The 22,528-nt window shown below is 47.2% G+C and overlaps 1 protein-coding gene across 2 annotated transcripts in view; it reads right to left on the reverse strand.

The window, feature by feature from the left end:
- Positions 1–22,528, reverse strand: part of PDCD10 (programmed cell death 10) — a 186,512-nt gene that overhangs the window by 50,622 nt on the left and 113,362 nt on the right. For both annotated transcript variants that reach the window (XM_078665863.1, XM_078665864.1), the window contains exon 6: positions 17,863–17,941. In XM_078665863.1, the coding sequence (XP_078521989.1) occupies positions 17,863–17,941 (79 nt within the window). The remainder of the gene's footprint in view (positions 1–17,862; positions 17,942–22,528) is intronic.

The raw sequence follows: 22,528 nt of genomic DNA on the forward strand, positions 1-22,528 counted from the left end.
AGTCGTCAATCTGCAATTGCGGGAGCACCTCTTGCAGGGAGGTCCTTTTGAATTTTTGCGTTCTTAGGAATTTGTTCAGGAACCTTAGGTCCAGAATGGGTCTCATTGTCTCGTCTACTTTTGGTACCAGGAAGTACATAGAGTATATTCCTTTGTTTCTTTCCTTGAAGGGTACCCGTTCTATGGCCTGCTTCCGCAGGAGTTCCTTTGCTTCTTCCTGAAGACACTAGCTGCTTGCCTGCTAGTGGTTCTCTTTTTGGTTTTCTGCTTGTTGGCCTCCCCTCCAACTCTATGCAGTATCCGAATTGGATGATGTTGAGGATCCATTTGTCTGATGCGATTTCTCTCCATTCTTGGAGGTAAAATCTTAATCTTCCTCCCACTGGTGTTATGTGGTCGTAGATGTGTAGCTTGTCTTGACCCCTCTGTACGTGCTGCCCCCTGGGATCTTTTCTGTGGGTGGCACACGGAGTTTTTTGAAGTCACTTAGAGGCGGGCTGCTGTCCCCCTCTTCTATTCTGTCCACGTCCATTTCCTCTCCCTCGAAAGGACTGGCCTCTTTGTTGGTATTGCCAGGACTGCTTCTGCTGACCCTGCGAGTCTGCCTGGTGCGTTTGTTGGAAAGCCTGGTGTGATGTACCTGGCTGGTTTCCACCTCTCCCGCCAGGCCTCCGTTACGGAGTGCCTCTTTTGTTGCCTCTGAATTGCAATGCTCCCATGGACCTTGCTGTTTCGTTATCCTTTTTTAGTTGACTGAGCTTCTCATCAACTGTTGTCCCGAAAAGCGCGTCGCCGTTGAACGGTGTGTTCAGGATGCTGTGTTGCACCTCTGGTTTGAAACCTGAAATCCTGAGCCAGGCGAGTCTTCTTTCAGTGACACCCATCATCATGAGCCTGCTGGAGGTGTCTGCTCCATCCAGGGCCGTCTTAAGGCAAGAATTTGCCGCGTTCTTCCCTTCTTCAACCAGCTTTTCGGCCTTCTGTCTGGCATACTGGGGCAAGTCCTTCACCAACTGCCCCAGATCCTCCATGATCTGGTACATGTGCCTGTTTATCAGGGCGTTGGAATTAGCCATGCGCCAGTGGGTCGCGGCGTTCCGTTCGATCCTTCTGCCCACCAGATCCATCCTCTTGCTCTCCTTATCCGGTGGTGGTCCATAAGTAGTGGGCACGTTAGCCCTCTTCCTTGCTGTGGCCGTGATAATGGAGTCTGCAGAGACCGTTCCCTGAATGTAGGGTGGGTCTTTTGAGGAATGTTTGTATTTCTTCTCTGTTCTGGGAGTCACTTCCTTGCATGTTGCGGGCTCCCTGAATGCTTCCTTCCCTTGAGCCAAGACGCTGTCGAGCATTGGCAGGTACTGGCTCCTTGTTTGTGTGGGGAGCAATGTCTCTAGAAGGAAGTCTGCTTTCTGCTTCTCTTCGTCGAGCTTGAGTTTGTATGCCGTTGCGGCAGACCTCATCACCGAGTTGTAGGCCCCGATGCCGTCTGGCGGCGAGGGCCACGAGGGATATGTGTCGACCGCCTCCTCCGGGCTGTCGGTGTCGACATCTAGGTAATCCACCTTCTGTAAGTCAGAGGGGGCCGACTCTGCGTCCGTCCTGCTGTCCTCTTCATCCCCATAGTTGTAACTATCGTAGGGATTCTCGTCCTCTTCCTGGTCGTCGACCACCTCGACGTCCGGGTCTTGTTCCTCGGCGACCTCGTCTTCTTCCTCGACCACTGGTGGCTTGGTCTTGTGTGGGATCGTGAAGGTTTTCATCTTTGCGTCGAAATCTTTCTTCCGCTGCAAGATGTTTTCCATTTCGGCCTCGAGGTGCCTTCTCTTTTTCTCCATCTTGGCCGCGTGTTCCGCGTCGGATGGTTCGGCCGCTCTTTTCGGCGGTTGGCTCGGTGCCGTGCTTTTCGGTGCCGAAGTTTGACGTCGACGTCGATCCGGATTTTGGGTCTCTGGTCGGCGTCGGTAGTTTAGGGTCCTTCTCCCTCGGCGTCGATCGATCCTTTTCGGGGACGATTTTCGACGACTTCTGCTGCTCAGCAGCTCTCGGCGCCGGGGACTCCTTCTCAGAGGATCCGCTGGGCCTGTGGGTACTCGCGGACGCCAGGTGTTTTGGCGTCGGCGCTTTCGGGGCCTTGCCCTCGTTTTTTCGAGACTCAGTCTCTCGGGTTCTTGGGGGCTGGAGAGTCTCCTACCTTATCAGAAGTCTTCGTGTAATCGGTCTCTACGACCGTGTAGCTGTCGTCTTCGGCGGCAGCGTTGTCCTCTTCCTCGGAAGACATCCCCAGATCGTAGAGGGACTGAGTCGGGGCCTTCCCCTGCAGGGTGGCGTGCGCTACCCTCTGTCTCTCTCTCTCACACGAAGGGTCTTCGGGGTGAAGGCGGAGCAGGCGTTGCAGTCCTCGCTTTCGTGATTTACCGGTAGACAAAGGTTGCATACCGGGTGCTGGTCCTTCTGCGCGTACTTGTGGTGGCAGTTACGGCAGAACTTGAACGGCGTGTTGTCCATCATCGAGCGCTCAGGGCCTCCCTGGTCGCGTGTTCGTCGACGTTCGTCGAAGATCTCGATGAATTCTCCTTCTCCTTTGCTGACTCCTCGTCGATGAAGTCTCCTGGAGTCTTCAGATGCCTTTTCTTTGCAATTTCTGTCTTTTTCTTTCTTCTTTCTCCAAAAATGTCTGGAGCCCAAACGGGAACGATCCAGACCAGACCGCGGAAAAAAAGAATCTGAAGATGGCGCCCAAGAGTAGGAGCTTACGCAGGAAGCATGCCGACGTCACCGGAAATGCACCCAAGGAGGTGTGACGCCGACGCCCACCTGGGCTACGAAAAAAACAACAAAAAAACAAAGAAAAGACTACGAATCCGGACCCAACCACAAGACCGCGGAATAATGCACAGCATAGTGAATCCAGAAAGATTCACGCTGCAAAAGAGCTAGTTCTCAGTGTGTTCTGATTTGCTGTAGAGACCATAATGGTGTCAATATTACATTCCTCACCCAGGCAAATGAGGGGAAGTCACCCAGAGTACAGGGTTGCTTTAAAATGTTCTACTTTACTGCTTAGTCCCAAGCTGCAGTGTTGCAGCACATGAGGTAACCGATTGTACTCTGGTTCCTAGAGATGGGCGAGCAAGCAAATTAAGAGCTAAATAATCGACTCTGGGTCCAAGAGCCCGTGCATGAGCCACTTAAACCAAGGAAGCTTTTCAGCCTAGTACATCAAATTATAGCACTTAATTGAGAGGCATTTATTAAACGTGCACGTTTTCAAACATGCACTCTGAAAACTTTTTGCCTCCACCCTGACGACACTACTATTAGTAAATTCAATGCAAGTCAGTAATCTGGTGTCCGCCTACATGTGGCCTAGATTGTTGTTCTACTTAGAGCATTATTCTAGGCTACTGAATCAAAAATGAGAGGTTTTTGTAGAGGGAAAGAGGCTTAGTGAAATAAAGTATTTGCCTAGGATCACACAATTTGGTAAAGGAGGGAAGCCAGAATTGATCTCAAGCCCCCAGTTTCACACTGCACAATTCACTCACTAAATTGGTATTTCTTTCTCACATCAAAGGCTAATGCTTTGTCCTTAATCCTTGAAGGAGGAGATTAGAGCATCTGTGGCGGGAACAATCCATGCATTATATTTGCCTGTTTTACACAGTGCAACCTAGCCCAATGAAATACCATTGCTTCACAACAGACTAATTTACACCTTTAATTGCAGAAAAAAGTGATGGGATTCACAGGATGCTGAGCCGAGAATGAATTTTAACCTGGTTCCACATGTTGTGGGGTCAGCAGCTGTAGCAATTGGGCCACATCGCCCCTGTTAAAACTTGGCTTGTCTGAACCGGTTGCCCCGTTTATTTTCCAATGGCACTCAGTTTACACCCAATTAACATTGTTGATTCTTTTCAATCTTATTTGCAAGTGTGTGTTCTTCAATGAGAGTTTGAAATCGATACTTTGGATTCCATTTTAAAATGTTGCATCATCTTGTCATCCCTGCACAGGACACACAAGCTGCTACATTTCCCTGACTAGATCTGCGTAGGTCTTTACAACACACCTCCAGGACTGGTGATACTGTGGGGGCAGGTTGCAGGGCTGCTAGAGGGCAGGAAGCAAAGTGGGCTAGTTACGGTAAAGGGTCTGATGACAGCCCTTCCAATAAATTAGCACAAGTACCACTGGGTAAATTAAAGTGGGAAGTCTGTGGTTAAAGAGTGGAAGTCAATGGAGTTGCTGCAATCGAAAAGAGCAGAGATAGGGATTTTGTAGTGGAGGTGAAATAAAGATACATGCAGCCTGTGGTGGGAGTGGAGAAGGTGAAGTTTGTTTATGTTTGTCTGTGCTCCTCCTCTTTATATAGGGTTAACCTATTTGTAAGGAAAGTCCCATATGTTTACAAGAAATGTATTAAGCCTATGTTGTGAGGAAATCAGGAGAGATTGACGGATCCTCTGAGTCAGTGGAAGAGATATGGACTCAGAAATCAGGGAGTTAAAGGTAAGTGGTTTATGCCTATGGCAAGAAAACTGTTTAGTAGATTAAATGCTCTAAGAGGATTTGCAAGGCTGCTTACTAATAGAGGGCAGGGATCCAAGAGGCAGAGTAGGGTAACTCTACTTTGGGGGCTGAAGTAATGCATCTATTCAAGCCAATCGTGTGGATTTATATGGTAGTGGGACAAGTGCATTTCTTCACAGGGCTCAGGTGCGGTTTCTTAATAGGAGTGGGGGGCAGCACTTCACCACCTTTTTTGCCTCCATTATTTTTGTAATTAAATAAATGGCTCCTGCCTACTTCAGAAACAATCATCCAGCATAATTTCTAACCCTCTCTCTGCGCCAGGGTCAGGCAGTCGCAGCAGACAGGCACATGCATTTACTGTGCATGTACCATATCGCAGGTTTTTCACGGATGGAGGGGGACTTCAGCACTAGTTTGAATTGCCGGCAAGAATGTAGTGCCACTCCTCCTGCGTCACGTATCCCACCCTCGCTGACTGACTGCATCTTGGGTGCTTCAGGCTGCAGCCTGATTCCCAAGCGTGTGCGTCAATCAGCGAGGGTTCACCTTTCCCAGCTCGCCACAACATTGGGTGGATCAGCAAAACTTACTGACCCCACCCCCTATTGTGACTAGTTGGGGACGGGCGGCAGTGGTGGAGCAGAAGTTAGTGATGGTGCTGGAAACAAGCGGGAGCACTTCGGATGGGGAGCAATTGAGGTTTGCTGAATGAGACGCGCAGAGTAATGCTGCTTCAAGTTCAGCTCGGGTACGAGCAGCTACTTTGTCTCCAGTCCTCTGTGCAACGTGAGCAGTCTCCAACAAGCATTGAAAATGCAATAGGTCTCGCAATAGAAGAGTTTAACATTTTCCGTTTTGCAAATGGGCGAGTGGCGTTGCGTGGGCGAGTGGCGTTGCGTGGGCGAGTGGCGTTGCGTGGGCGAGTGGCGTTGCGTGGGCGAGTGGCGTTGCGTGGGCGAGTGGCGTTGCGTGGGCGAGTGGCGTTGCGTGGGCGAGTGGCGTTGCGTGGGCGAGTGGCGTTGCGTGGGCGAGTGGCGTTGCGTGGGCGAGTGGCGTTGCGTGGGCGAGTGGCGTTGCGTGGGCGAGTGGCGTTGCGTGGGCGAGTAAATGAAGGGAAGCGAAAGAGAGAGAGTTAAGGGAGGGAGGGAGGGAGAGAGAGAGAGAGAGAGAAAGAAAGAGAAGGGAGAGAGAGAGAGAGAGAGAGAGTTATGGGAGGGAGGGAGGGAGAGTGAGAGAGAGAGAGAGAAAGAAAGAGAAGGGAGAGAGAGAGAGAGAGAGAGTTATGGGAGGGAGAGAGAGAGAGAAAGAGAGAGAAGGGAGAGAGAGAGAGAGAGAGAGAGAACAAGTGATACCAAAAAAAGTAAGCCATGCACGAGTGATTAACGAATGCTGATATTTTTAAGCCCACAGCAAATGTTACTTTGCCCAGTGGGAGAATATAAAAAATTGTTTGTAAAAAATTGACAGAGTGCGCAAACCACAGAGTTAATGGCCAATAAAAATAAATCCAAGAGCGACCATGTGAGTTTTAGGCAAAGGAGACGCTGAAGAGCCCCCGCTGCCTTGGTTTAAAACAAGCATTGAGAGCCTGGTGGGTGTTATTTATTATATTGCACACATTCTAAACGTAGTGTCCACAAGAGGTCTCGGATTCGACTCTCGAGTAAACCGATGCACGGTGAAGCAAAGTCATTTGACAACGATCACACATTTTGTCAAGCTGGGAACCTACGATGATTTGAGTGCAGTTTTCTTGATTAAATGTTGTTTTGTTGAGTCACTGGATAAATGTTGAGTCGGACACGCTGAAGAGCCCCCGCTGCCTTGGTTTAAAACAAGCATGGGGGACACCATTCTTCATCCTACCTGGCTACTCGACGGACCTGCGGACTCCCTTGGTCTGACCTAGGGACCCACGCCTCGCGGAACCCGCTGCGCGGGTCCCGCATCGGCCAGAGGCGCTGACGAGCATCGCAAGGGCTGCACCTTCACCTTCCATCTGGGGCTAAGGGCTGCGAGGGCTGCGAGCAGGAGGGGCTGGACTCAGTTTCCCAAGAGTCCCAGCCTACCTCGCGCCCGCAACACCTGGGCCGCTCTCCCTCATCGCCCCGCCCCCAACAGGCTGTAGAAAGTGAACGGACTTTCTCCTCTTCGTGGGACACCATTCTTCATCCTACCTGGCTACTCGACGGACCTGCGGACTCCCTTGGTCTGACCTAGAGACCCACGCCTCACGGAACCCGCTGCGCGGGTCCCGCATCGGCCAGAGGCGCTGACGAGCATCGCAAGGGCTGCACCTTCACCTTCCATCTGGGGCTAAGGGCTGCGAGCAGGAGGGGCTGGACTCAGTTTCCCAAGAGTCCCAGCCTACCTCGCGCCCGCAACACCTGGGCCGCTCTCCCTCATCGCCCCGCCCCCTAACAGCCATCCAATCGCCAGTGAAGATATAAGTGGGAATACAAAGACCGCTGCGCGGGAGCGCGCGGGAGCGTCCCGGGAGAAGCCCGGGACAAGGGCGGGACCGTCTGTGGCCGTCAGGGGCCGAGGGAGGCCGGGCCCCCACTCTTGATCCCCTTCAGCGCCACAACTAAGGATATGCCTACGCCCCCACCACGGGAAACTCCCTCCAGGGATGGTGCCTGCAGTTCCGGGACACTGGACAACTATTTCAAATCTAACAAAGGTGAAGCGGACTCGGAAGGTTCACTTGAGAAACGCAGGGCGGAGCGTAGGCGCTCCATTGAATCCTTGAAAACCAGGCCTCTGCTAGATATCATCCCCCACCCCACTACCCAAGAGGTAGGCGCGCTATCCACTAGCCTAGACACCTCAACAATAGAGGATTTTCCTGCTTTACTAAGGGAAGTTTCTTCGACCCAAGGGACACTATCTGACCAAATCATAGAGTCAGCCCCCCTAGAGATCTCCCATACCCCCGTCGACTTGGTAACTCAAACCCAATCAGTACCAATGGCCAATAAGAACAAGCCTAAATTAAATGTCATGGCAGAGATACACAGGCCCCCACCCAGTAAACGGGCTCGGAAATCAGCGGGGGGACAGGGTAAATCCAAAATATCGCACTTGGATTTTGGTAAGAGAAATACTAACACTATCATATCGAAGAAGAACACGGAGATAGCCCCACCATCTAAGCTCTTAAACCCTAGCATAATTGCGACTACTAAAGAGCCAGAGGCAGATACACCGAATCCTAATCACCCATTCCTTGCTAAGGGGAGCATCGAATTCTTACTCCGCTCCCTCCTGCAGCCCATCACTGACAGTCTAAAAAAAGTTGAGATTAGGCTTACCTTACTAGAAACTTCTCTTACCACTCTGAATTCTCTAGTAAGTAAGCAGACTAAGTTAGTGGAAACTCACTCCATGGGTGGGGAACTCTCTAAAACAGAAACCGTAGCTAACGTTAGCAAAGCCCCCCTAAAAAGTACGCCACCGGCTGCCCCTCTGCAACCTCTTATGTCTGTCCAACTCCAAGCACGGCACAATAACCCAAGTAACAGATCTATTGATCCAGTGGCTTTAGCCCCACATAGTTCACAATTAGAGCCCACAGGAACAAATCAAGACCGGGTTAATGACTTTCCACTCACGCCCGCTTGCCCAACTCCCAGACCACGGAGGCCAGATCTCCCACCCGAGACTAATAGATTAACGGTGGTCTTAGCTGGTGCCCCTCATCTAAGATCAGGAGAACATGAGGATTATCAATCTCTCAAGAAAAAGGTAATCAAGTGGTTAAACTGGAACCGACCCCTGCCACCTCACTTTAATAACGAAATTATTATGGTGAGGAGGGTTCCATGGCTAGGGAAGACCAGGAAAACCATAGTGGGGGACTGCATCATGGTAACCTTTAAAGATCCGGGCACGGTTCGACACATTTGTGAAGGAATGAACCGATCCCTTGATTCCACGATACAAACCCTCCCATTATCCTTTTTCTTTCCCCCAATTCCTAGGCACCAGGCTCAAACATATGATAAATGGACAAGGGTGGACTACAGACGCAACCACAAAGGCTTTGCCCAACGCCCGTATTACCAACTACCGGACACACCTTTCTGCGATTTTAATCGCTTTAATTGTCTGAACGGGCTGGACGGGGTTGACTGACTCACCGCCCATAAGTCTGCGCTAGGGGAATCGGGCTTCTGTGGCCCCGCGGACCCCCCGATGATGTGCCCTGTTGCAATTCCTGGCCCACTGAACGATCTATCCATCCCAGAGCACGGCCAAATTGAATTCTTCAATCCTACCACTGATGGAGTAGTTGCTGCAGAGCAAACAACTGTGGTTCCCTTCCCAGAGGGCGAGGGGGAGTTGGGATCCACGGAGCCACATGTACTTTTTGCTGCCCCAGCCGCAGGACCTGTAACACAAGTGGAGTATGGTCTTACCCCTTCTATCCCCCTTGCCATGACACCCCCAACCAGTGAACATTTGAGGATAATCTCCTGGAACATCGCGGGACTAACAAACAAACTGGAAGAGCCTGCCTGGGGAAAGTACATAGAAACTGGCGACATATGTATGTTTCAGGAAACCTGGGCCAGAGAGGACTATGAGTATCCAGGGTATGCATCCTTTTTTATTCCAGCCAGGTGGGAAGGCAAAGGCCGACCTTCAGGGGGTCTTGCGACATGGATTGCTGTCCACCTGGGCTGTGTGGCGACACGGCTCCCATGCAGCTCCGATGACATCCTCGCGGTCTTACTAACATGGCCAAACAAAGTTAGCCTCCTGCTGGTCAACATCTATTCTAGGCCAATGGGAAAGGCAAAAGAATCACCGACTTTTAATGAACTTTCGAATTTTCTATCTGAACTGTCGACTGATTCTTACTATGTGGTGGGCGGAGACTTTAACTCCCACTTTGAGCCACTTCCCGGCCTCCAGGCAGGATTCTTATCAGAAGAAGAGGATAGGTGGGCAGTACCAGGGGCTGATGTGACACCTCCGAAAGCCTGGACCCCACTAGCGTTACAAATCACTGCCCTCACGCTAAGGTACGGTCTCAGAGCGTGTAATGGGCGAACCATTTCGGACACACCAGGCAAAATTACTTATAATCGCCAGGGAAGGGAGTCACACTTAGACTATATTCTGGTCCAACTAGCGAGGTGGCCATTAATACAGGATTTCAGGGTTATTGACAGGATGGACAGTGACCACAATGCTCTCGAGTTAGATCTCGCCCACCCAGTACCGCAGGGTCTAGTGACCCATGAGGAAGGGAACCATCCCACACTCCTTATAGACAACACCAGGAGAAGAATTAGGTGGGAGCATATGGTCACAAATAAGGACAAAATCCCACTGCTTTATGCAGAGATTACTCCCATCCTGGAAACTGTTGGGGCTCTTGATAGTGTGGCAAACCAAATAGACACAAGGAGTAAACTGTTTGATGCCCATAAAGAACTCATAAAAGTGGCGGCACCCCATTTGACACGTAAAATACAAAAACCAAGAGTGCGGCCCCTAGGCAAAACACAATGGTATAACACAGCCTGCAGACGGGCCAAAACAGAACTCCTTGGAGTCATTAAGGAGGGCATAGGAGGGGAACGTCTTAAGCAATATAGACAAGCCTATAAGAAGCTTCTCACACAAGCCAAAATTGAATGGGAGGAAAATCAGTGGGAAGAGCTCACAAAGGCCCTAGCAGTACAAGATCAACGACTGTTCTGGAGAATGGTGAATGGGGGATCAGGGAGTCTTCACTCGGCAGTGGAGCCTAACATAGCGCCGGGAGTGTGGCAGGCCCACTTCGAGTCGCTATATAGCGCTGAGCCTGGAGAAATTCCTGTGATAATTAAACCAGTGAGACAGGGCTTGCAAGCGGACCAAATAACATTGAGTGAGGTAACAGCTGCTATTTCAGGCCTGGCTCCGGGGAAGGCGCCTGGGCTAGACGGGCTCCCGGGAGACCTGTACAAGCAGGAGCCCACCGTCTGGGCGCCCTACCTCGCAACCCTTTTTAATGGTGTCCTTGGTGGGATGGAAATCCCCAGTACTTGGCTGGGGGCCGAGGTGGTCCCGATTTTCAAAAAAGGATCCCCCCTGCTCCCAGCCAACTACAGACCAATTAGCCTGATAGATGTAGCACAGAAGCTGTTCGGCAGGGTTCTCCTGAACAGGCTTCAGGAATGGACTGAGGAGGTGGGCGCCCTCAGTCCATACCAGGCAGGATTTAGGAAAGGGGTATCGACTGTGGACCAGGTCTTCAGACTAAATCTGATCTACTGGAGGACAGTAAGGTTCGAAGGCGGTAGTCTGTACACGATTTTCGTGGACCTAAGAGCCGCCTTCGACCTTGTGCCTAGGGGCAAACTATGGGTCATCTTAGCAGGGATGGGCGTCCCACCAGATATCCTATTGACCCTGCAGAGGCTGCATCAAAATAATTATGCCCAGGTGAGGTGTGGGAGGTCGGGGGAGCTGACTGATAGATTCCCCGTTGGCAGAGGGGTGAGACAGGGTTGTGTGCTGGCGCCGACCCTGTTTTGCCTCTTTGTCAACGGGGTAATCGCCCATCTAAACGCCACCGACTACACAGATGCCCCTAAACTGAATGGCAACAGTGTACCCGCAATAATGTTCGCGGACGATACACTGTTGGTATCCAAAACACCCATGGGCATTCAAAAGATACTTGATGCTTTTGTGGCCTTCTGCCAGGATAGAGGGTTGGAAATCAATGCCACAAAAACCAAATATATGGTATTGAACCCAAACACTAAACAGCGTCCAAACCCCCTATTGGGAGCAGTACGACTGGAAAGAGTAGCCACGTTCGAATATCTTGGCGTGACACTCAACGAAAATATGACCTGGGAGAGCCATCAAACTAGGGCTAACCTTAAGTTAGTACAAATCACCGGGGGTATTTCCCGGATGATGACCGGTTCGACCTACCGCCCATTGGGGGCCCTAATTCAGATATATAAGGCACAGGCAAGGGGGGCTATTCTGTATGGGGCTGAATTGTGGGGACACATTCCATGTCGGAATTTGTCTTATACAGAAAACAGGTTTTTAAGGCAAATTACCGCACTTCCCCCCAGCACACCGCTTCTCCCCCTGAGGCTTGATTTAGGGCTGCGGCCACTTGCCGACGAGATAAGCCTAAGACCCATTGCCTTCTGGCGCAGGCTATGGAGCAGCGACAATCTCGCCGATTATAGGGCGGAACTGGTCGAATTATTAAAACATCCTAAGGCGCTCAGTATCCCCTGGGTCCAAAACATCCAGTCAGTTTGCACAGATGTGGGGCTCCCTGAATTGTGGACTGAACCAGCTGATACAGCACCAAGAATCTCCAGGAGAGCATTGGCGAAGCTGTACCACGAACACAAAAGGGTAAGGGCTATAGCTACCCAGATGGAGGGGTCCCTTTCCTCTATATTCCTGCAAACCAAGGATCTCTATACATTTGAGAAAGCTTTGGATCCTGTTTATCCCATTTTCTCTAGAAAGTTATTCCTCCAGTGGAGATACAGCACACTCCCATTACGGTCCTTTTGCAGTACATGGTCAAAAGTCCCTTCTATTAAGTTCTGTCCTCTTTGTGCTGACAAAGAGGAGAACGATTTGCACGTGATCTTTTTCTGCCCAGCATATAAGGCAGCAAGAAAGTACTGGCTGCTGCCCTTGATTAAGAATTTGGGTGGCAGGGAATATGGACCGATGTACAGGATTTTGAAAAGTGATGTTTCCGGCCCAATTGTTTTTGCACTTTCCAAATTCTTTACGAATGTTTGGCACACGCGCAGTCGTCTTTTAAAAATTGCTGGGTAGATTGTAGAATTGTTTACTTTTTAATAATCACTTGCATTCTCTGGTTATGGTTTTAATTGCATACACTGATGTTTTATATGACTGTCGGAATTTATGTGATTTTACTGTACATGTATCTTTTATGACCAAACGGTCGAAATAAAGATTTCTAAAGTAAAGTAAAAACAAGCATTGAGAGCCTGGTGAGGGGGAGCCAGCGAGTGGGAGGGAAGGAGCATATGGGGATGGGGTCTGAGACGGTGGTCGTCCCTGGAAGGAGGGGGGGAGGAGGGGAGGAAGGGCTGGTGGCGCCAAGCAGAAAGCGGGAGAGTGTCAGCGTCTCAGCAGCAGCTGGCCTGCAGAAGTTACAGGGACTGCTCATGCAGTACACGGAAGCGGCCCAAAGTAATGGTTTTTAAACATTAACTTGACCCCACCTGCAATGTCCTGACAACATCGGCATGAGTGCGCCAAGGAAAGTCAGTGTGTCATGTTCACTGTATGTACAAGCAATATTGTGTATCTGGAGCAACTGTCTAGTCAGTCACTCACAATTGTTATTTATTATATTGCACACATTCTAAACGTAGTGTCCACAAGAGGTCGCGAAAAGCACAGGCTGGGTATTTATTTATTGATTGTTATGAAATGCTGTATTGATGGGGTGACCAGACGTCCCAGATTTCCCCAGACAGTTCCGGTCTCGGGAAAAGACGGGAAATTGAGTGTGAATGAGTGAAGAAGGGGTGAAATGGCGGGAGTGTCGTGGAGATGGGAGGTGAAAGATGAAAAGATAAGCAGAAGCGTGTAAAAGAGAGATAAGAAGAAAAGAAGGGGTGAAGAAAGAAGGTGAGGCTGCCAGCGACGAGGAGAGACTCTGGGGGCAGCGTGTAAGACATGGGCAGGAAAACAGAGAGCGTGTGAAGAAAAGTTTGTAGGGCTAACGTGAGCGAGAAGGAAGGGTGAAGAAAGAAGGTGAGGCTGCCAGCGACGAGAAGAGACTCTGGGGGAGCGTGTAAGACATGGGCAGGAAAACCGAGTGCGAAGGAAGAAAAGTTTGTAGGGGCAACGTGAGCAAGAAGATGAAGAGTAGGGCTGGAGATGGGTAAATATAGATAGGACGAAGTGTGAGGAAAAAAAGAAATGAGAGGAAAGGGGAAAAGACGGAAAATTGAGTGTGAATGAGTAAAGAAGGGGTGAAATGGCGGGAGTGTCGTAGTGAAGGGTAGAATTGTTTGAGGTGAGAGCACATAGAGGCTATAATAAGACGGAAAAGAAGGCGGGAGATCGGGTGTGAGTCAGAGGGGCAAATAAAATGGAAAAAGCTGAAGTAAAATGGAAAGAGTGGGCGAGGAAAGAAGGAAAAAATATAAAAAGCAGATTGCGAGTGGAAGAAGCAGAAGAGAAAGAGCGAAGCGTGTGTTTAATAAATAAAGAACAAGCGGGATCCTTGCGCTGAAAGTTAAAATAAAAAAAACAAGACTGAGGGCATTGCTGTGGGGAGGGGGTGGAGGAGAAATGCACACGGCGGGCAGGGGACGGGGCGGAGCGGGGAGAGCGGCATGTGGGTGTGAAGAAGCCGGGGCCTTTGAAGTGAAGCTAAGCTTCACTTCAAAAGGTGTCGGAGGAATGCGGCTGAGGGAACAGACGGCGATTGCGGCTGAGGGAACTGATGTGCACGCGCTTTTAAGCTCAATGCACATGCGCATTGAGCTTAAAAGTCACGGGCACTGCAAGGAATCGCCACGATTCCTTGCTTGTTAGTTAAAGCGTGGTTAAGCCGCAATAGGCTCGCAAGCTCGATGCGCATGCGCATCGACAGGCGAGACCTAAAAACCGAGCTTTTTAGTCATCCTGGGTGTCGGGTTGGGTCCAGCACTGCCTCCGCTGTATTTATTTTGCCTGCAGCTAAAGAGGGTTGGAGGAGGGAAGAGGTGACCCGTTTCTGTTTGGCGACTCTTGATGAGAACAGAAGAGAGTTGGAAGTGGGAAAATTAATCTGAAATGATTGGAGTTATTCATGTTTACAAAGCAGCAGCACAACGCGGAATGTAGAATTGCTTCTGTTACACTGTCTAATGTTTCATGTGCACCACGGAAGCCTAGCATTTACGGGTCTTAAAAAGTGCATGGTTTTTCAGTACGTGACCTTTGCTTCCCACAGGTACGAATTAGGAATAGAGAACTGGGGAGCTGTATTCTCTATTTGCTGCATGTTCGTAACCATTCACATTTCAATCCAACTCACACTGACCAATCTGATGGACCTTTAGTTTTATCGAATGTGCCCCCAGGAGCAATTACATAGGAAAAAAAGTTTATGCCTGGATTAGTAATATACAAGTCTGTTAATTACCGCATTTTTTTCAATCCTCACAAAAGTTTATTACAAAAAGTTGGCATTTCTCTATTGCAACCCTTAATTTCCAGACTACTATGACTCCTTATGAATTCCCTTAACTAATATGAAAGATTTTTTACCAAATGCTGAACTCCTTCAATTTTGAAGCATGATGTTACGCCCCTTCCTGAAAAGCAATGGCTTTGTTGGAACGTTGATGTCGAGATCTTAAAATTTGGTGCTTACTTGGCTTGGGGTGATACAGCTTCCAAAGCCAATATGTCAAGTTGCGGCCTTTACAACACTTTGAAGGAAGCGTACTAGTCAAATGGCTAAAATTGGAATGATTTACATTGAGCCCATAACATATGTCACAGATCAAGCTCTAGAAACACTTTAAAACCTGCATATAAAGCACATCAAGTCTTCTCTCTTCATATAGGCGGTAGATTTTTTTCTGTTACTATCAATGAGATCTAGATTTGTCATTTTAAATTGCTCCTTGGGCACGTGGAGGTACTGTCACTTGCAAGCTTTTCCTAACCTGGGTTTTCTTTTCTTCATCATGAAGGGTTTAAGAGACACAATCTACATAACATGCCTTTGAATGTCTAAAGTTTAAAGAAAATACTCTGACAAAAGATCTGGAGAGGTGAAATGTTGGTATTTTTTTCAAACTGGAACTTGCCACTGCAGTGATTACAATAACAGGAATTTAAATGCTGCAGTCATGCTTGCCTTTTGTAAACACAGTATTCTTTCTGAATGAAATTTTAACAGATAAAGTTTATGATAAATAAGATCTTTCAGAACTCAACCATTGTTTCTTCCTAAAGGGGTTTCGGATTTTCATACCAGTCAAGCCATTACCTCTTCCTAAATTCTTTCCAACCCTTTAACACCTGCAGAAAGGACTATGCATTCTTTAGATGAAGGGTATTAGGATTTTACTTGGATAAAACAAAAGATTCGAGAAAAAAAACCATACAAATTATTTATTATCATGTAAACATAGACAATTTTGCCACTTTTAAATAATCCATTCCTATAGATTATTTAATAGTGGCAAAATTGTCTTATTACGCGTCTTGCATCAAACTATGTTATCAAACCAAGGGTCCGCTTGAGCAGAGGAAAAGTAGCTACTACAGCATGTCTCAGAATATGCCTATTGTGGACATTTATAAAGAAACTACTTGGAAGTAATTTCACACATTTACTGAATACGGTTTAGATTCTGCTGCACAGGCAGATGCTAAAATAAGCAAAGAAACGTTAAAAAATCTTTTTAACTAGATTAATCTTTTTCTGCTGCCATCTGTCGTATTTAAAGTTTGGATAAGCTTGCTATTCTATTCAGTTTTTAGGACCATCAATGATGTTATAAACCACACTGACAGTGGAACCATACCTGTTAGGGATTGTTAATTCTTATGATCGATTTTTACTACCAGGTTTTGGTTTGACCTTTTGCACCTCCTCCTTGCCCATCGAAGGGGGCAGTGCAAGGGCCAGACAGAGTCTGTCGCTCTCTGGTTGTGATGGAAAATCCCCAAAGGACAAGCTCCATTTTTTGATGTTTTATAGTTTTTCTGACTCACCTAGAAATACATTTTTAGTCCCGATCCTGAAAAGGGCTAATTTTAGGCAACTGTGTCCCGCTTTCATCTTTTTACAAATGCTTACGGATAGCACAATTTATGTGCTTAGCTTTTTTATTCTGCTGTCAGGTTTAGGTCTACTTGTGACTAATTACTCTGTTTCCTACATATTACTTAAGGTACTATGCATTTAGAATGTATCACTCACCCATCTATCAAATGCTTTTATCAGATGAGATTAATTGTCGTCAACCAGGGCGATCCTTTTTTTTTATTACTTGGTATTGTCTATGTGATTTTGGGATCATTCCTACCTTGTTTTTACATCTAGCCTAGGGCATTATCTTATTTGGCATGTTTTTTGCGAGGAATGTTTAACTAGATTTCATGTGTGCTTTTATGGTTCTAGCATATACAACTGAATGTAATTAATGTTGGGTATTGGAAAGTGAAGCTCTGCAAACATACTGTAAAAGGTCGGCTCTCGTAGGCAAAATGCCAGTAGGGTGTACTGTGGGTAGAGAAGCTTCATATATATTCAAAGGACAGTACCTTTTTTAATCTCTGTACAATACAGCCTATTTGGCTAATTTCTTTTTTTCCCCACTTCATATAATTTTCGGTTTCTGAGCGATACTGCTTCAACGCAAGTTTTAAATTGGTATTCAGTCATATTTCTCAGGAAAAAAAAATTGAGCCTCTAATAGGCTATCAAAGGGTGTTTTTTTCATCAAGAAATCAAATGAACATGAACACCCCATGGAATTTTAAAATAGATATAAATATATATATATATATATATATATATATATATATATATATATATATATATATATATATATATATATATATATATATCGTGCTCTGGGGTCATAAGAGCAGCGCTGAATTATTCAGTGTGTATGACCATCAATTAAGTTCCTCTGATGCAGAGTCAATTTACTTCCATCTAGTGTGTTAATCCCTGGTCATTAGCTTCTCCTAGGACAGTTTCACTGGCGATTCAATGGCCTGACTGAAAAAGCAACCCAAAAGTTTTCAGGGTTGCTAAATGGGTCTAAGGACAGAAAAAACGCAAAGAAATAAATTGATTGTGCACTTGTCATAACTTTGAGGAGTGTAGATATGGCACGTAAAACAGTAGTATGGGCTATGAATTCATTAACTGCTTCACTGGCTGTACTAAAGGGAATAAGGAAAAACAAAGCAGGTGTGGTTGGCTATGTGGAACATTCTACTCCCCAATCCTTTTTATGTGCGCTGCTGTGGATAAGTGTAGTTCGGGTGTTTAACTTTAATAGATGCTGCTCGTGATGTGTAAAATATTACAATACTGATACAAAAAGTGGGCATTTTGAGGCGAAGGGTGGTTGAAGGGGAATCAAAGTGTTGAACTAAACAATGTGTACACCAGTAGATTATTATCCAAATTGTGGACTATCTATAGGACTGCATTCCAAATTGAAATTAACTAACCCTGAAATGTTCTCTGCGACGAAGGCTATGGATAAAAGTTAACTGAATTAGCATTTATTTGGAAACATACAAACATGTTTTTCAAACAAAAATGTTGATACATACCCTGCGGTTCTGGTACTGATACTTCTTAAATACATTATTCACTGTATCAAGGAGTTCCTTTATTGCACTTGCGATATCCCTATTTATAAATACATAAGAGCACGTTAATAACAAAAACTTTATCAGTCTTAACATTTTAGTCAGTCACATCTAAATGAACAAGCAAATTGGCAAAGCCAGTAGATTACACCTATCTTCTCTGTTCACACTCAGGCACGTATTCATTGTGCATGCTTGCTCAGTCAGTACAAGCTTACAGGCACACCAAGGGTGTGGCATGCCTTATTGACACGCAGTATGCACTGTGCAAGAGAGGCGTCAACTCTTTACTCTCAAACACAATCGTAGCTAATGTTCATGTAAAGTAAACAATAGTGATCATGCGGTTTAACAAAGTTTGGAAAAAGGTAAGTTGATAGTCATGCTATGGGACTTTTAAACCGCTTTAAAAAAAAAAAGCCTTTAACAAAGCCTGTAGCTAAGATCTAAAGCACTTTATACACCATTAATAAAATGCCTTGCGGCCCTCTTGACCTCCGGATTTATCTAGCTAACCCAATCCGCATAATCCTAAACTCAAAAATAGACTAATGCCATTTCAGTTGGCAGATGAGAATCTTTATTGCAGAAAAACAACATGGTTTAAGGCTTTAAACACATTAGTAACGTTTCTTATCATGGCTTGATGCAAGAAAAGGAAGTCTGTAGATTATCTAATGAGCCACTGATATTCCAGAAAGCATCCTGGTCAATAACGGGGACTGATGATTCTTTCGTAATCTAACAGAAGCTGCACCAGCATCTACATGGCAGTGTAAACCCACATGATCTTAGAAAGGTAAACATCAATTAGAATGGAAAATTACACAAAACAACTGTGGGAAAGTAGGTTTCTGTCACAGTACGTACCCCCCTCCCCCCCCCCCTGCCCTCCAGTTTGTGCCTGGCTGTTGATGTAACTGGGACCCTGCTGTCCAGGTTCCGAGTGCCAGTGTTTTCCCCAAAACTGTACCACAATTAGTGAGTTCAGAACCCCCGCCCCCTTTAGATCCCAAGTAAATGGCACCCCCTGGTACCTAGCACATAGGAACTGAAGAGGGTCCCCTAGGCACCCATCACCAAAGCCATGCAAACTGCCACTACAGCCTGCATGCCTTGATGCAGAGAAAAACGACAAAGTGGACATGGCACACTGCATGCGCGCCATGCCAAGCAGCACTGCCTAAGGTATAGGTAAGTCACCTCTGTAGCAGGCTTTACAAGCCCTAAGGCAGGGTGCACTATATCTCAGGAGTGGGCAGATTTCCATGAGCAGATATGCCTCTACAATATTTAAGTCTATTCTTGATATTGTAATTGCCAGGAAAGCCCTAGAGAGTACATGGGCTGGAAACTCGAGTTCCCCAGAACCATGATGGCTTCACTGAACGCAGGAGCGTCTGGTTCCAAACAACTCCTCTTGATAAACCTGCACTCATGCCAGAATTGGATTTATTAAAACATGTACTCAGAGGGCACCTTAGAGATGCCCCATGAAAACATACCAATCCTGGCATGGTATCTGACTGGCTTTAGGCAGTATGCCACCACCGGACAGGTTTCCGGACCCCTGGTTCGAGAGCCCCATGTCTCTGAGGCCAGCAACAAAGCACCTCCTGGGTGGAAGGGTCACATCAGGATGAGCACAGTGCTTGGGAGGGGAGCTTAAAGGGCTTGCTGCTTTGTAATGCGACCCCAGCCTCTGCTGCTAGCAGCAGATGGCAGACCTCAGTTTAAAACCCCACTTTTGGCAGGAGAACTGGCAGGAAAACCAAGATAACACAGGAGGGTGCGCCCTTCTTCGCCAACTCCACCCCTTTGGGTGCTGGAGGTAAAGTTAAGCACATTTTCCAGTGCCTACCATCTTGAAGATCGTGGGACTTCCCTAGTCCGGGCTAGGCTATGCACCCTTCCACAGGAGGGTTGCATAATAGTGGGTGTATACACCACAGATAAGGAACCTATAGGTCCCTACCGGTTACTCCCCTGTGAGTCCCCTAAATCTAGCATTTAGGTGGCTCCCCCAGACCCTGAATTCAGAATCCTGACAACCTAAGAAGACCCGGACATTACATCGTCACACAAGCAGAGAAGACTGCAGACAACAACTGACTTGGCCCTCAGCCCTACCAGCCTGTCTGCAGCTCTGGACTATACTGCGCCAAGAGAGGGCCTGTCCAGCAGCCCAGCACCCTTCAAAGCCTTGGGAGGACTGCCTGGCTTCGACAAAGATCAAGATCTCCAATGGACAGCGGTTCTGTCCAGAAGAAACCAATTTTAAAAAAATGTTGTTTATTAAGCAGTTGATGGAGATCAACCAATAATGTACTGCATCAAGTAAAGGCATAATTGTCCAAACGCAGGGGGGCATTATTCAGTGGTTACCCGTTGCCCCCTTCCCCTCCTGTCTCGTGAGGTGCCTGCTATCCTCTTGGGAGAGTGGACGACTCCCCACTTACAGGGTTGAGTTACCCTTTGCCCTCCATTTCTCTCTACTCATCCTACATCGTTGGTCCCCCTGTGCCGCATCGATGGTGCCCAAATCTTTTCAAATTTGCTGGGGCAACCTTGGGCCCGGTATGTTTCCTCGCTCTGCCAACTGGCACCAGTCCAGGTCTGCTTTCAACTCTTTAATCTAGTTTCGCCCCTTAGTCTGGCTAAATTGCGTTTCACCACCCCTGCCGCAGTGGACAGCCATTTGCAGGGGTGTTTGGGCCATTTCTCTTCCCCTGTAATGCCTAGAAGCTGTTTCGCCTCAAGTTAGATTGCTAGCCCCGTGACTTCCTTCATAACCTCTATAACCCTGTCCCAGAAGCATTGTATGAAGGAGCATTCCCAGCGCGTGTGGTATCTTGCCACATCCCCTAGCACACTTGGCCGAATCACTGCGACCCATCCTGTGTATCCTGGATCTAGAGTTACAACAGAAACTAACTTTAAAGAAAAGTAACTCAGCCCTGAGGAGACGCGAAACCGCCTCCAGGCCCACCTCCGCACCTGAATCCCACAGCTTGAGTCTAAGTGGCCCACCTCTCCTGCAAAGAGGCCACATTGCTTCTGAGCCAGACTCCACTGTGGGTTGATCCCACTTTTTAAAGTGTAAAGCATTTTTCCTGAAAAACGTACTTCACTTTTTGCGAACATTGGTCTGAAAATAAATCTTGAAAGAAGCTTATTTTTCTAAAATTGATGTGAATCTCCTTATTGAGTTGCTTGTAATTTATTAATCACTGTGTGGATAACAATGGTCTTACACTCCTGTGTTAGGCCTAAGGCTGCTTGCCCACACTACCACAAATAGAGCACCTTGGGTTTACATTGAGCCCTGTACAGTTCTGGGGACTCTCTGGACTCTGTGCACGATATAGCCACTCAGTGGTATACCATATACAGAATCAGCTTCCTACAACAACTTGCTGCAATCCCTTTCCAGGACTATGGAAGAGCACAAAAAATCCATTAACTGAGGAGCAAATTAAAAGCAAACAAAAAGGGCTGCCTGGGAGCTCCAGGGGGCTCGAGAAGGAGTACAAAGGCAAGCTGAATGCTTACAGCGGGTGCGCTGCCATCCAGGATGGTCTCATTGCAGCGCTGCACGCTACGGCTGCCAGCCCTGTGCCATGCACCTCTCACTCACCAAGGGACGACTTAGCTAAGTGAAAGGGAACACACATAACCAATGTGCCTCTATGACAGCCTATGTACAAGTTCTCCTGGTTGATTTTGTCATTTGTGCTGTTATGACATCTGTGTTCGGATTACTTTTTTTTTCTCCTGCGAGAATAGGGGAATAGAACTATAGCCCGTGTGTTATGCGAAGTCTGAACCGTCCACGTTCTAGTCTATTCATGAACAGAAATGCTCTGCTGCAGTTCTAGAAGTACATTTGAACACAACGGAGAGCTCATTCTTTCTAATTACTTTGGCGAAACCGCTCCTTTCTTTCATGCAGAGCACCTCTGATGAGTGCATTCCTAGCCGTTACTCAGCCCCATTAGTACCTTTTGTGTTGAGTAATGATAAAGCGTTTTACTTACAACAAAGTAATGGTAAACGAGATACGGATATGCTGTTCAAAGTTATCTAATACATACTCTCATTTTGGACAGTTGAGCAGTGGAGAACTACTGTAATGCCATATCCTAGTGTGAGCTCTGCCTCAGTATTTTACACTTAATTGTATAAATGAACTTCTTTGGGCATGCATGTTGTTGAAGCAGTGATACTGCTCTATAAGTACGAACAGCCTTGCCTCGGTTGCCTTCGAGTTTGTAGCCTAAGTCTTTGAGAGTAGTTCCGGTAATAGTTGTCCCTGTGCTACTGAGTTATTTACAAGCTATATAAAACGGCTTTGCGAAGGGAATCATAGTTAATCTTTTTACAGGGATTTTAAAAGACCTCACTTGAGTAGGCCGACATGTATGCGACAGACGGTCATATTTTAGACTTGCTAAACCAATGGGGAGAGGGTGACTGGTGAGTGTAAAGGGAGGGGTGTGGGCTTCCAGTTTTAGATAGCACAAACTCGATTCCAGATATTTTAGCGCTCTACATGAGCACCAGTTAAATTACACAAGGATGGCACATGCAATAAACCAATAAATAAAAGGCAATGCGGTGCAGGAAG

The sequence above is a fragment of the Lissotriton helveticus genome, chromosome 11, assembly GCF_964261635.1.
Source record: "Lissotriton helveticus chromosome 11, aLisHel1.1, whole genome shotgun sequence".
Classification (NCBI taxonomy): Eukaryota; Metazoa; Chordata; class Amphibia; order Caudata; family Salamandridae; genus Lissotriton; species Lissotriton helveticus.